Source organism: Mus musculus, chromosome 13 (genome assembly GCF_000001635.26).
Source record: "Mus musculus strain C57BL/6J chromosome 13, GRCm38.p6 C57BL/6J".
Classification (NCBI taxonomy): Eukaryota; Metazoa; Chordata; class Mammalia; order Rodentia; family Muridae; genus Mus; species Mus musculus.
The window spans coordinates 46,779,731-46,793,524 of NC_000079.6; the positions used below are offsets into that span (position 1 = coordinate 46,779,731).

Here is a 13,794-nt window from a genome sequence, read left to right on the forward strand (position 1 = left end):
CCTTTTTTTAGTAAAATTTTAAGTAGGGGAGGAAAACTCATCAGTTTATCCCTAATGCTCCTTGGCCTAACTCTAAGAAGGATATCCTGATAGTTAAGAGTAGATAGATGGAACTCAGAAGCCGTGCCTGCAGAGTCCCCACAGCCGGCACACAGGAAGGCTCACCGAGAACCCGTTCTTTCCACCCGAGTGGGAAGGCAGTACAAAGACTGGGAAATCATGCCTGAAACTTTCATCTCTGCCAGCTGCTTTGATCACGCCCCCACCATCCTCTGTGGTTGCCGGGCTAGCTGAGGCTGCCTGGGTATATTATCTATGTCACATCTGCTCACCCACCTCTTTTCTACGTCCAACAAGAGAAAGCTGCTATTTAAACTCTCAACATGGTGAACTAAGCTTGACCCCAACGAGAGGAAACTGGTTAATAAAACAAAACAAAGGTCTGTACGTAGTCTCCAAGCCTGGTGCCCAATAAAAGTGCTTTTTAAAGGTCAACTGGCATTCAGAGTAACGTTCATCTTCCAGAAGGGAGAGGCAAAGTGGACTTTATGGAGGACAGACAAGAGTGGACCAGGAGGCTGTGAACAGGAAGCAGTGTGCTTTTTGAGGTCATTCATCATAATACAGCCACACAGTCTCGCTTGGCAAGGCTCTACTAGCTGGGCACTGGAGCCGGCAGAGTGAACAGTGCAGCGTCTGCTTACAGATTTGGAACTGGAAAATCGGGAGAATAATATTGTGTCCTTGATCACATAAGAAGCAAACCAAAAGCAAGTGAGAAACCACATGCTCTCACTCTGTGGCCCTGTCCCCACCTCCCTGGCCTCTGCTTTGCGAAGGCTGATGATTAGCGAGAGCTGTGCCCCATGCACGGGATTGACAGCGGTGGCAATACCTGATAACTATCCATATCACCGCCATCCTCCTCATCTCTCTGGTGGGGAAAACATAAACAGAAAGGACATGCATTTCGTTCTCTCAAACAGCACGGGGAGAATAATTTAACACATTACAACGGAGGCCTCACACAACATTAGCACCATAAAGCATTTCACTGAATCCCAAAAGATTAGGTAGGATTAAATTCTTCTGTCTGTCTGTCTGTCTGTCTCTGTGTCTGTTTGTCTTTCTGTCTATCTCTCAGTCTGTCTTCTGTTATCTGTCTGTCCCTGTGTGTCTGTCTCTGTGTCTGTGTATCTGTCTGTCTGTGAGTGTGGGTTCTGGGTGGGCTCACACTCAGGTTGGGAGCTTTGGAAGCAAGTGCCTTTCCCATTGAATCATTTTAACACCCTAAGAATTATTATTTTTTTAAAGTAAGGAAAACAAATATTTTAAAAGAAAATTCTCTTAGAAAAGGATTGAAAGTGACTTCACTGGGCCAGCCCTTGTGCTGCTGTCATGGGTGACATGTATTCCAGGCAGGCTGTCACGGGTGAAGTTTGGGATGATCTTAGCAAGACAGAAAACCTACTGTGCCCACTTAGAGATTCTCTTCTCACTGAGACCCTACAGGATGAAACAATGAATCCAAGGATCTTACAGATGGTGGCCGCTCAGGACAGAAGCTGGGACTCTAGTCTCCATCCCCGGCAGCCATTCCTTGGAGTCCATCACTCAGGGATGAAGTTGCCACAGGAATGCCTGAGGACCTGAGACTAAGGGCACACAATGTCCTATGCTGGCGCCTGCAGGGGCAGCTGAGCCACTGGAATGTACCTGCTATCAGTGTCCATGGTGGCTGGACCACAACTGCCCCAAAGGCATGGCTGACTTTCACAATAATTAACCAAAGTAACAATTTTGGTAAAAACATTAGGCAAGATAAAGAACCGAGCTGAAACCAGGAGTTTGGGTAGAGACAATTTTCCTTAGAAAGGAAACTACAGAAATCCTGGATGATGATGATGATGACGATGATGAAGATGATGATGATGAAGAAGAAGATGATGATGATGATGATTGCTGCTGTTGCTTCTCCTCCTCCTTCTTCTCCTCCTTCTTCTCTTCCTCCTTTTCCTCTTCCTCCTCTTCCTTCTTCTTCCCCTCCCTCCTCCTCTTCCTCTTCATCATTATTATCATCACATTAGAGACTGGGTCTCACTATGCAGCCTTGGTTGGACTGGAACTTACTATGTAGACCAGGTTAGCCTTGAACTTACACACTGGTCCCCTTGCCTCTGTCTTCCAAATTCTGGGATAACAGGAATGTTTTGCTATGCCCAGTGAAATCTTTTTTTTTTTTTAAATTATTACGTATTTTCCTCAATTACATTTCCAGTGCTATCCCAAAAGTCCCCCACACCCTCCCCCCCCACTCCCCTCCCCACCCATTCCCATTTTTTGGCCCTGGCATTCCCCTGTACTGGGGCATATAAAGTTTGCCTGTCCAATGGGCCTCTCTTTCCACTGATGGCCGACTAGGCCATCTTTTGATACATATGCAGCTAGAGTCCCAGTGAAATCTTTTATTTAAACTTATAACAACCTTTTTTAGTGGCATGAGAAGATATTAGAGTCATTAAAATGTAGTAACAGTCATTTTCACATGCACACCAGAATATATGTCTTTTAAAGCCTGTTATATTATCACTAGCAGTTCCAAGATGAATGTATTAAGAGGTAGCTGAAGGCTGAACGAATTTATCATGAACTGATTTTCTTTGTGCCAAAGAACGGACAACTATAACCTAGCATCACATTTTAGACTAAAAAGCTAATTTCATCAACCCAAACCTAGCCTGAGCTTTCAGGCAACAACACTGTTGTATAGTGCATTGGCTTCAGCAAGCAAGCTCGTAAAGTACCGAGCCCACGGCAGTCTCTAGATATGACCTTGAACATGGTAAGAGAAGGAACATGACCACAGCTTGATTCTGTGTGACAAGCACCAGCTTTTCTCTTGAGGTGCGGAGGACTGAGGCCAGGATCTCACGCATGTTTATCATAAGCATGTGTCTTACCATCCAGCCTAGGGAAGGATGCTCCTAAGATACCTGCAGCTCCGGGGCTACAGCTCATTCTTTCAAATCCACATTTTTAACAAAACATCAGTTCTTTTGTTGTTGTTTATTTTTTTATACAGGGCCTCTCTACATCCCCCCAGCTTGCCTGGAATTCAATGTGTAGACCAGGCCAGCCTTGAATTTACATGAGAAATCTGAATACTTCTGCTCTCCAGAGGTGTACACCACTATGCCCAGCTCCCTCCACCATCCCCACCCTAAATCAGTTTTAACTCAACAGGTAAAGCTATTTTAAAAAAACTATAAACAAGGGCTAGAGACATGGCTCAGTGGTTGAGAATACTGGTTGTTCTTCCAGAGGACCCAGGTTTGATTCCCAGCACTCAAAAGGTGATTCAAGAATCTTTTTCTGGCTTCCACGGGCACCAGGCACACCATGCTGCACAGACATACACATAATCAGAACACCCATACACATAATGTGAAATAATAACAAATTTAAAAACTGCAAAGAATTCTTATAAAACTCTCGAAATCGGGACTGTTTAGCAAAGCTGATGATTTTCTTTGTGGAAGTCAAACTTAAGTTACCTGAACTCCATGTTTTATCTGACACTGGAGGTGGACAGAGCCACAGTTTTATTGCAGGAAGAAACTCTGAGAATTAGAGTCTACTTCATCATTTTAGATGAGGAAGAATTCGGTGTTTAAGTGAACCAGAAGTGGATGGAGGACCTGGGTCTCCTGACTCTGAGTCTTGTGCTCACCCCAACTACCCACTCCTGTGGCCACTCTAGGAGTCCCTGGCTCTGCTAGGGACTGGCTATGCCCTAGAGCACGGATAAGGACAATTTAATTCCTTACTCATAGGCTATAAACACACAAGCTTGGTAGAGAAGTGCCTCAGACCACAGACCCCATCTCCTTGTACCTTTGTTCTATCTGAAGGGCGCATGTAGACCCTGAGCTGCAGAGATGTTTGGTATAAAGGGAAGAGAGCAGAGTCTAACAAAGCCCCAGGACTCTGAATGATCTCCAGCTCTCAGAAAATCTGTCCCAACACCAACGACAAAACCAAAGAGAAACCATAGAAGAAGATAACCATTTTTCAGGATCGGCCAAGCTGGTACCCAGACTCCTTAGAAAAACAGAGGGAGATATTTTCTTGCAAGTCAGAGAGATGTTCTTTATCACATGTGACAAGAGGGGACCCCAGTCCAATTGTGCCCAGTCCTTTGGATCCCATACATTTGTCCAAACCATAGTAGAAAGAGTTTTTTCTCCTGGGATACATACAGACTAGCTTTCTGCACTGCCCACCCTCCAGTGTCTCATGTAGCTCAGGCTAGCCCCAAACTATGTAGCTGCAGTTGAGAAGGAACCTCCACGTTCCAAGTGCTGGGATGACAGGCACGTCACACCATACCCAGCATCTTTTCATTTCTTAATGAGAACAATGGACTTTAGGAATGGAGATTTAATGGACAAAGCGATCACGTGCCTAGGGTTTTTGTTTTTTTTTTTTTTAAGATTTATTTATTTTATTTATATGAGTACACTGAAGCTGTCTTCAGACAGACCAGAAAAGGGCATCGGATCCAATTACAGATGGTTGCTGGGAATTGAACTCAGGACCTCTGGAAGAGCAGCCGGTGCTTTCAACCGCTGAGCCATCTCTCCAGCCCCCGTGCATAGTTTTTATAGTAACAAAAAGAGAGCAGTAAGATTGGACATGCAAACTTTATATGCCCCAGTACAGGGGAACGCCAGGGCCAAAAAGTGGGAGTGGGTGGGTAGGGGAGTGGGGGGGGAGGGTATGGGGGACTTTTGGGATAGCATTGGAAATGTAAATGAGGAAAATATTTAATTAAAAAAAAAAGATTGGTTTAACGTGACGGTATACAGGTTCAATTTTCTGGTACCAGTGCAAGAGGATTGGGGCAGCGGTAACATTCACATATACTGAGCAGGGTCTAAAATGGAAGCAGCTCAAAGCAGGTGACCACTGGAGTGCTGAGAAGTGAACCTTACTAACCACACTAGTCAAACACAGCATTTTATCCAGGGGAAGGCAAAAGTTGGAGATAAGACCCGGAGGAAGGTGCGCAGTCCAGGTTCTTGTCCTCCCAAATAGGATTTCTATTGTACATCAATTTTTGTCTGCACTGATTTTAATTATTCATTTTCTAATTGATATATTGTATTTTTTAACATGTGTATGTATATATGTCTGAGTGTAGATACGTGTATGTATGTGCAGGAGCCCTTGGAGGCCAGAAGGTGTTAGACCCACAGGAGCTGGAGTTACAGGGGGTTATGGGCTGTCTAACATAGGTGTTGGGAATTGAGTTTGGGTCCTCTGTAAGAGCAGTATGCATTCTTAACCAATGAGCCATCGCTGTAATCCGTTGATCTTTTTTAAAATTAAAAAAATATATATATATAACATTTTCTAAAATACTGGGTACAGATTCCAGCTCAGTAAGCACTCTCCAAGCAAGCCACACCCCCAGACAGACTCCGGTACATAGTACTTCAGACACGTGTCTTACCTGGTAGCTGTCCAGCCCTCTCTGCAGCTTGGTGGACCTGGCGGTCACGCAGCCAATGGATACTGATAGGATGGCTTCAACCATGAGTGGCAGTGTCCCTGAGTGCTGTACAGGTTTCACTGTGACCTGCACTCTACGGGAGTGACCCTGCAGAGGTGAAGGAAGCGAAGATGTCAGGAATAGGGATGGGGAAAGAGGAAGGAAACAAGGGGAAATGGTTTGAGAACAGACATACAAATAATTAGGGTATTCCCAGGAACTCTAAGAGTGGAGTAGAGCTGGGCGTGGTGGCATACGCCTTTAATCCCAGCACTCGGGAGGCAGAGGCAGAGGCAGGTGGATTTTTGAGTTCGAGACCAGCCTGGTCTATCTACCAAGTGAGTTCCAGGACAGCCAGAGCTATACAGAAAAACCCTGTCTCGAAAAACCATAAAAAATCAAACCAAACCAAACCAAAACAACAAAAAAAGGGTGGAGTAGAAAAGAGACATGAAAAACAAACCATCAAAAGACTTCGTGGTAGATAACATTTGAAACATAAATAAGGAAAATATCTAATAAAAAATAAATAAACAGGGGGCTGGCGAGATGGCTCAGCGGGTAAGAGCACTGACTGCTCTTCCAGAGGTCCTGAGTTCAAATCCTAGCAACCACATGGTGGGTCACAACCACCTGTAATGAGATCTAACGCCCTGTTCTGGTATGTCAGAAGACAGCTACAGTGTATGTATGTATAATAATAAATAAATCTCTGGGCCAGAGCAAGCAGGGACTGAGCAAGCAGGCTGACCAGAGAGAGCAGAGGTCCTAAAAATTCAATTCCCAACAACCATATGAAGGCTCACAACCATCGGTACTGCTATAGTGTACTCACATACATAAAATAAATAAATCTTAAAAAAAAAAAGTAAAGAAAAACAAAAAAACCCCAAGAAATACTTCATAATACTTTGAATATGCTTAGCCCATGGGAAGTGACACTAATAGGAAGTGTGGCCTTGTTAGAGGAAATGTGTCATTGTGGAGGTGGGATTTTGAGGTCATGGCCAGTGTGACACAGTCTCCTCCTGGCTGCCTTCAGACCAGGATGTAGGACGTAGAACTCTTGGCTTCCCCATCATCATGTCTGCCCACAGACTGCCACGATGATAATGGACTGAACCTCTGGAACTGTAAGCCAGCACCAAAGAATTGTTCGCCGTTGTAGGAACTGCCTTGGTTATGGTGTCCCTTCACAGCAGTGGAAACCCTCAGACAAACTTCATACCTGTCTGAGTTGGAAGACGCCGCCGGTGTTGACGTCTTTCGCCTGGTGAAGCTCCACAGCGGCATAATCCCCGAGCTCATTCAGCTCCAGAATGGAGATCCACACCTCTATTCTCCGGGTCACTTCATTCCACCTGCAGAAACCACATCCCAGCAGGCAATGTATCATCCAGGGGCACCACGGGCAACAGTCACGAACCCAACCACGGAGCACGTACTGAGCACGTACTGAGCACGTACTGAGAGGGAGGCGCTGTGCCAGGGATGCCTCGCAGGTTCCTTCCTCGTTTCACACTCGAGAGACCCTGTGGTATGGATTCTTAGGCTATTTAACCAAACCAGACCTTACATTTAAGTGACGAACACAGATTGGGTATAGAATCCCAGGGGCTTTGGCAAACTCAAGTTAGCTCTGCCTGTTTTAAAATGTCCTAAAACCAAAACCATGTGGTATGGACTCTTGAGTCTGGTTTATATCACATTGACACAATGGATGAATGGTTCTTTCTTTTTCTGACAGGGTCTCTCTAGATAGCCTTAGCTTCCCTTGAACTCACAGTTATCTGCTGCCTGTTTCCTGAGTGCTGTGACTCATAAAGGCATAAGCCACTATGCAGGGCCCCATATGCTTAGCCCTATAGATAGATAGATAGATAGATAGATAGATAGATAGATAGATAGATAGATAGACAGACAAACAGATGGCATACGTCTGTCTGTCTGTCTATCCATCCATCCATCTACCCACCCACCCACCCACCCACCCACCCACCCATCCATCTATCTATCTCTGGATCTCTGAGTTCGAGGCCAGCCTGGTCTACAGAGTGAGTTCTAGGACTGCCAGGGCTACACAGAGAAACCTTGTCTCGTAAAAAACAAAACAAAACAACAAAAAAACCAACAAAAAAAGATATCCTATTTTCTTCTGCCAGTTTTATAGGGTTTTGCTTCACATCTAAATTTGTGATTTGGGTCAACAAGATAGCCCTGTAGGTAAAGAGGCGTGCCTTCAACCCAGATAACCTGAATTCAAGTCCTGGGAACCAAATGGTAGAAGTTGGTAACAGACTCCTGCAAGGTATCCTTTGACCTCTACCTGTGAGTACACAGACACACACTGGGATGCAAAGACACACACACACACACACACACACACACACAGACACACACACAGACACACACAAACAGATACATAGACACACACACAGATACATACATACACACACACAAATAAATAATGTAATAACTTTAAAAATCAATATATGATTGTCTCATAGCAATTTTTGTATATGATGTAAAGTGAAATAAAGGATTTTTTTCCCATATAAACAACATTTATTTCAGTTTCCTGTTGCCATGACTCACTTTGCACAGTGTTTTTTGATGCTTGCCTGCTCCTCCTTGAATTCTAATTTAAAAAGGAGGAAATGGCCTCAAAGGAGGAGCAACTTGTTCGAAGCCCCAGGATTTGAAGCCTCTCATCTCACTTATGGTCATGAGCTGGTCCTGACTCCCGGGTCTCATGCTCACAGCAAGAACACACCTGTCATGCAATGTCCTTGTCTTCGCATGGAGCGAGTCCACCTCCCAGATGGGGCTTCCGTTCCCAGCACACCTGTGGCCCCACACTTCAATCGCCAGCGCACCATCAGAAATGAACTCCAGGAACTCTTCTGTGACAGTCACCACATAGTCCTGGGACAAGCAGAAGGCAGGAGAGCACACTGAGAGTCAGACATAGTGGTACCCACTTACCTGCTCTCGAACGTAAACCCCATCTTTTCTGTCTCTGTAGAAAAGTATGAAGGGCCACAGGGTGTTAGATCTGGAAGGGACCTAGGAGGTGACTTGGGTCTAATGAAGAAAGCAACTTGTCTGAATTCCAACTTCTGGCTTTTGGTGCAAAGCCAGGATTTACGTTCTCTTCCGTTGGCTCACGGTCATTTCCCATGAGCCACTCTGACCTCCAGGTGACCCTTGCTGCACTTGGAGACTTACTGAGTAAGGGACTCCCAACTATCTGATTCCTCCATGGTGTAGGCTCTTGCCCCTGAGTGTCTCACTGCAGTTTCTCACTCTACAAAACCAACCTACAATCGTGCAGATTTGCAGAGTTCCCTGAGAACGGTGGCAGGTCACCTGGAACATTCCGCAGGCTCAAAGCCAAGCCACTTTCCTTGCCATGGGCCTCCTGGGGTGCCCGAGCGGAGTCTCAGGTGCAGTTCTGCCTGACTCATTTCCAGAAACAGCTATTAAGTTGACTGAACTTATACTGCCTACTTTCTTATTTCATCTGGAGACAGACCCAGAATTTTAGAAGGAAAAGAAACGTGACGGTCAATTAGTCCAAGCTACATACTTTAGAAGTAAAAAAAAAAGAAAAACAAACAAAACAAAAATCCAGGGCTGGAGAGATGGCTCTGTGGTTAAGAGCATTGACTGCTCTTCCAGAGGTTCTGAGTTCAATTCCCAGCAACCACATGGTGGCTCACAACCATCCGATGCCCTCTTCTGGTGTGTCTGAAGATAGCAACAATGCACTCATATACATAAAATAAATAAATCTTTAAAAAAACCAAAACCCAAAAATCCAACAGCCTCTAAAACCACACACTAGCCCAGGGGCTTTGAGATCCCTGGGTATTTAAACAGTTGTTAAACAGCACACAGTTAAAATCTAGCCTTTGTCTTACTGATGTAAACAGCCCAGTGGATAAAAAGAAGGAATGCGACGATTTAAAAGACTATTAGGAAAACAACAACAGAAGTGTGTGTGTGTGTGTGTGTGTGTGTGTGTGTGTGTTGGTGAGGATTCTACTTAGGAGAAGAAAGGAACCAGTGTGTGGGGGAAGGGTATGGGTGAAGGCAAAGTTGGAGAGGGGGTGAAACAGAACAAGGTAAAAGGACTCAGGCATATGAAAATGCCATAATAAGAGATGGCTTAGTGGTTAAGAGCACTGACTGCTCTTCCAAAGGTCCTGAGTTCAAATTCCAGCAACCACATGGTGGCTCACAACCATCTGTCATGGGATCTGATGCCCTCTTCTGGTGTGTCTCAAGATAGCTACAGTGTACTCACATAAAAGTAAAATAAATCTTAGAAAAGAAAAAGAAAATGCCATTGTAAGGCCTATAACTCTTGTTTGCTAATTTAAGTATTAAGAAATAAATATTGCAGGTCAACATTCTCACTAAAGATTTCTGAGAATGTGGTGTGGCAAATGCAGGTTGAGACAAGCAGGCTCGGGGTGAGGGAGGATGGCTCGATGGTTACTAGCTCTACAGGCTGACACCTCTTCCAGCCTCTGGGAACACTGGCCGTGGGTATGGCATGCATACAGACTCACAGGCCAAACACTCATATACACTGAGTGAGTAGGTAAGCAAACCTTATTTAAGAAAAAAAGAAAGACCTGAGAGTCTTGTATGTCGGACATTTTGCAGGTGGTAACAGGGATTTGTTTTCTAAGTTGGAGCCAGAAAGAACAGCTACAGTGTTCGGAGAGGCAGTGTGGTCAGGCCATCTGGGAGGAGCCTTACCAGAGGGCAGAGTCTGTTTTTAAGAACTCATTAGGTGACAGTGCCCAGCAGAAGCCAGAAAGGTGATGCAGGGACTCAGGAAATAGCTTATTAAAATATGTGGCAGAACCCAGGGTCATGCATGCGATGTTTGAGCTACTCAGGAGGATAGAGCAGGCCCAGGAGCTCAAGGCTGACATGGCAGTTCAGCAGACTCCATCCCAGAAAACATAAAATACAATGAAACCAAAGGTAATATACTACAAGGAGAAATATCATTGATGGTTACACCTGGGCAGAGTAAGACTGGAAGATGGGATCTTTCAGATTTCCTTTTATATGTTCCCATATTATTTCAATTTGTAATGCAGAACAGTTGAGCTGTACAAAGCCCAATAAGGTATATTATATTTAAAAGAAGAAGAAAAGCAAAACCAAAACCAAAAAAACTTATAGGGCAAACTTTTCTTTTTGCAATAGGCTCTCCTGCCTCTGAGCTTGTGATCTGGCTGTCTCAGCTCTCTTGTGCCACCACATATGGAGAGAACTTACAAGTTAGAAGTAGATCTTAGCCAGGCCTGGGGCTCCTGCCTGTAACCCCAGCACTCGGGATGCTGAGGAAGGAGGACCATCATGAGCTGAAGGATGGAGTAGGCTACATATCGAGTCCTAGGCCTGCTTGAGCTACAGAGCAGGACTCTGTAGTGATCTAACAAATCTGGGGAGAAGGGGTGTTATTTCCTTCAGCGGTGTAGACAACAGGAGGTTGCCCATGTGTCAGCCCATAACTTTCCACTCACGCTCAGGCATGAACCTCTGGACTCAGTGGCCGACAGACACAGCAAGAGATGGTGTGAAATCTGAGGGACCTGCTGGGAAGAAGGGCTTCTGTGTGAGGGGGAGGAGCAAGGAAAAGGAGCTGAGTGAGAAAAGGACTAAAATGCTGAAGCTGCCGGGTAATAATAAAAATTCTCCTATTTTTTTAAGTTAATGAGGAAGTTTTGGTCCTTGAAAACAATCAAGAAATCAAAAAACACTTGGAAGGTGTCCTGTTCAAACCCCAGAATTACACACAATGCTGTGGAGTTCACTGCAAAAACTACACATTTTATTCTTTATTTATAAATAAAAAGCAGATTTTTAAAAGACCGTGCCCAATTCCACTGCCCCATCATGCAGCTGACAGTGGCTCTGTGGTGGGCGTTTCTGCTACTGGGGACTGACGGAGGGGCCTCAGCTCACATGTCACTGTAGAGTGTCATCCCTGGCCTGGTACCTCACTTTGTAATTGTCTCCGTACCTTACAGTGAGAGAAGGTCACCGTGTACTGTGCGTCCTTGGACTGCGGGGAGGGCACATCTGGGTCCACCACTGGAGCAGCCACTGTAGACTCACACTGGTCCCAGAACGTGTACTGACAGAAGACGAAATTTGAGAGGCTTATGGGTAGCCCGGTTGCCTCTTTAATTATCACCTGAAGAGATTTTAAAAATAAATTATGCATCTTTAAAAAGAAACACAAAAATATTTATCTGTCCATAGTTCAGTCATCTCTAAGAGGGGATCAAATCAGGGGATCAATACCAGGACAGCCAGGACTACATAATTGAGCCATCATTTGGAAATATTTGAGACCATTCATTGTTATTGATCTATCTACCTACCTATCAATCTATCATCTATCTATCTATCTATCTATCTATCATCTATCTGCTGTCTATCAATCATCTATCTGTTTACCTATCTTCTATCTATCTTCTGTCTACCTCTCTATCATCTATCTATTATCTACCAATCATCTATCTATCTATCTATCTATCTATCTATCTATCTATCTATCTATGTATCATCTACCTATCTTCTATCATCTACTGTCTATCAATCATCTACCTATCATCTATCTTCTGTCTACCTATCATCTATTTATCATCTATCATCTATCTATCTATCTATCTATCTATCTATCTATCTATCTATCTATCTATCTATCTAATCTATCCATCCATCCATCTATCTTGCAGAGAACTTAGAGCCTCACACAGACTGAGCTGTAATCCCAGCTCAGCCTTTTTTTAAAACTATAAACCATGGACTCCTTAGCTCATAGATATCTGCCCAGTTCTGTCTCTTGAGTGCTGGGACTAAAGGTATGTACCGTCATGTCTAGTGTATGAACCTATCCACTAGAAATTGTAAGGAAAATAATATAGTTCCGTATTGTATTGTATTGTATTATATTCGCCTTGCTATGTGCACACATGTGCCGTGTGTGTGGTGGAGGGACCTACGGGAGTCGATTCCTTCCTTTCCCATGTGGGTTCTGGAGACTAAACTCAGGTTCTTGGGCTAGGCAGCAAGCCTCTTTTCCTGATGAGTCACCCCACCATCCTGAGTGTTCCATCTAAAACAAAACCTGTACCACAGTTTTCTAACGACAAAATACAAACTTAGTAAGAAAAAAAGGAACCCCAAACACATTCCTGTCTAATTTACTCGTGACTTAGTTTCTGATACAGATTTGACTTTTATTAGAAAAAAACCACAACTCACTAATAAATTCTCCATGCAGCCATACACACGGCCTTCTGTATTTATAGATTTGACAGCTGTGGTTTAACCAACAGACCAGATACACCCAAAACAACTACACTGTCGTGACAGCATGTAGACTTTTTCTTGTCATTACTCTTTAAGCAACTTATGGTTTGCTTTCTGTTGATGTGGTACAATCCATAACCGAAAGCAATTAAGGGGGAGAAAGAATTAATTTCAAGCTGATCGGACACAGACTGTCACTGAGGGAAGTCCAGGCAGGAACTTGGAGAATCCATGGAGGAATATTGCTGGCTGGCTGGCTCATGCTTAGCTAGCTTTCTCGTTTAGCTCAGAACCACCTGCCAAGGGAATGGTGCCTCCCACAGTGGGCTGGGCTCTCTTCTAGGAATTAACAATTAAGACAATCTCCTACAGACAGGCCCACCAGACAATTTGTCTGATGTAATTTCTCTATCAGGTGACTCTAGGCTGTGTCAGAAAATTAGAACCAACTGATGCTGGGTGTGGTGGTGAGTATTCCAGCACTCAGGAGGCAGAAGTAGGCAGAAATAGGCAGATCTCTGTTGAATTGGAGGCAAGCATGGTCTACATGGTAAACTTCAGGATAGCCAGGACTACATAAAATCTTAAAATCAAAGGTAACTGGTACTGTGATGTAACACACACACCACATTTGTACCACGCTGCATGCTGTTCTATTGGAGATAATTTGAAGTGTGTAGATAGGATGTGTATAGATAGAATATACGAAAGCACAGGGCATAAGGGATTTGAGAGGATTTGGGTATGTGAAAGGCATCATGAAATCACTTTTGTCTAGATACAAAATGCAGAGAGGGGATTTTAGGGGGGGGATTTCAAACAATTGTCACGACAGAATTCTAGAAGTGCTGCTCACAGCCACATCTCCTGTCAGACAGTTAAACTTGCATAGT

General features: G+C 44.2%; 1 protein-coding gene across 9 annotated transcripts in view; it reads right to left on the reverse strand.

The window, feature by feature from the left end:
* Nucleotides 1-13,794, reverse strand: part of Kif13a (kinesin family member 13A) — a 180,831-nt gene that overhangs the window by 30,644 nt on the left and 136,393 nt on the right. For 5 of the 9 annotated variants that reach the window (XM_017315400.2, XM_011244375.3, XM_006516862.4 and 2 more), the window contains 5 exons: nt 11,604-11,777; nt 8,328-8,479; nt 6,783-6,915; nt 5,516-5,662; nt 896-934 (listed from right to left, as the gene is read on the reverse strand). In XM_017315400.2, coding sequence (XP_017170889.1) covers nt 896-934; nt 5,516-5,662; nt 6,783-6,915; nt 8,328-8,479; nt 11,604-11,777 — 645 coding nt within the window. The remainder of the gene's footprint in view (nt 1-895; nt 935-5,515; nt 5,663-6,782; nt 6,916-8,327; nt 8,480-11,603; nt 11,778-13,794) is intronic. The other 4 variants (XM_011244376.3, XM_006516864.4, XM_011244374.3 and 1 more) reach the window with 1 other exon arrangement.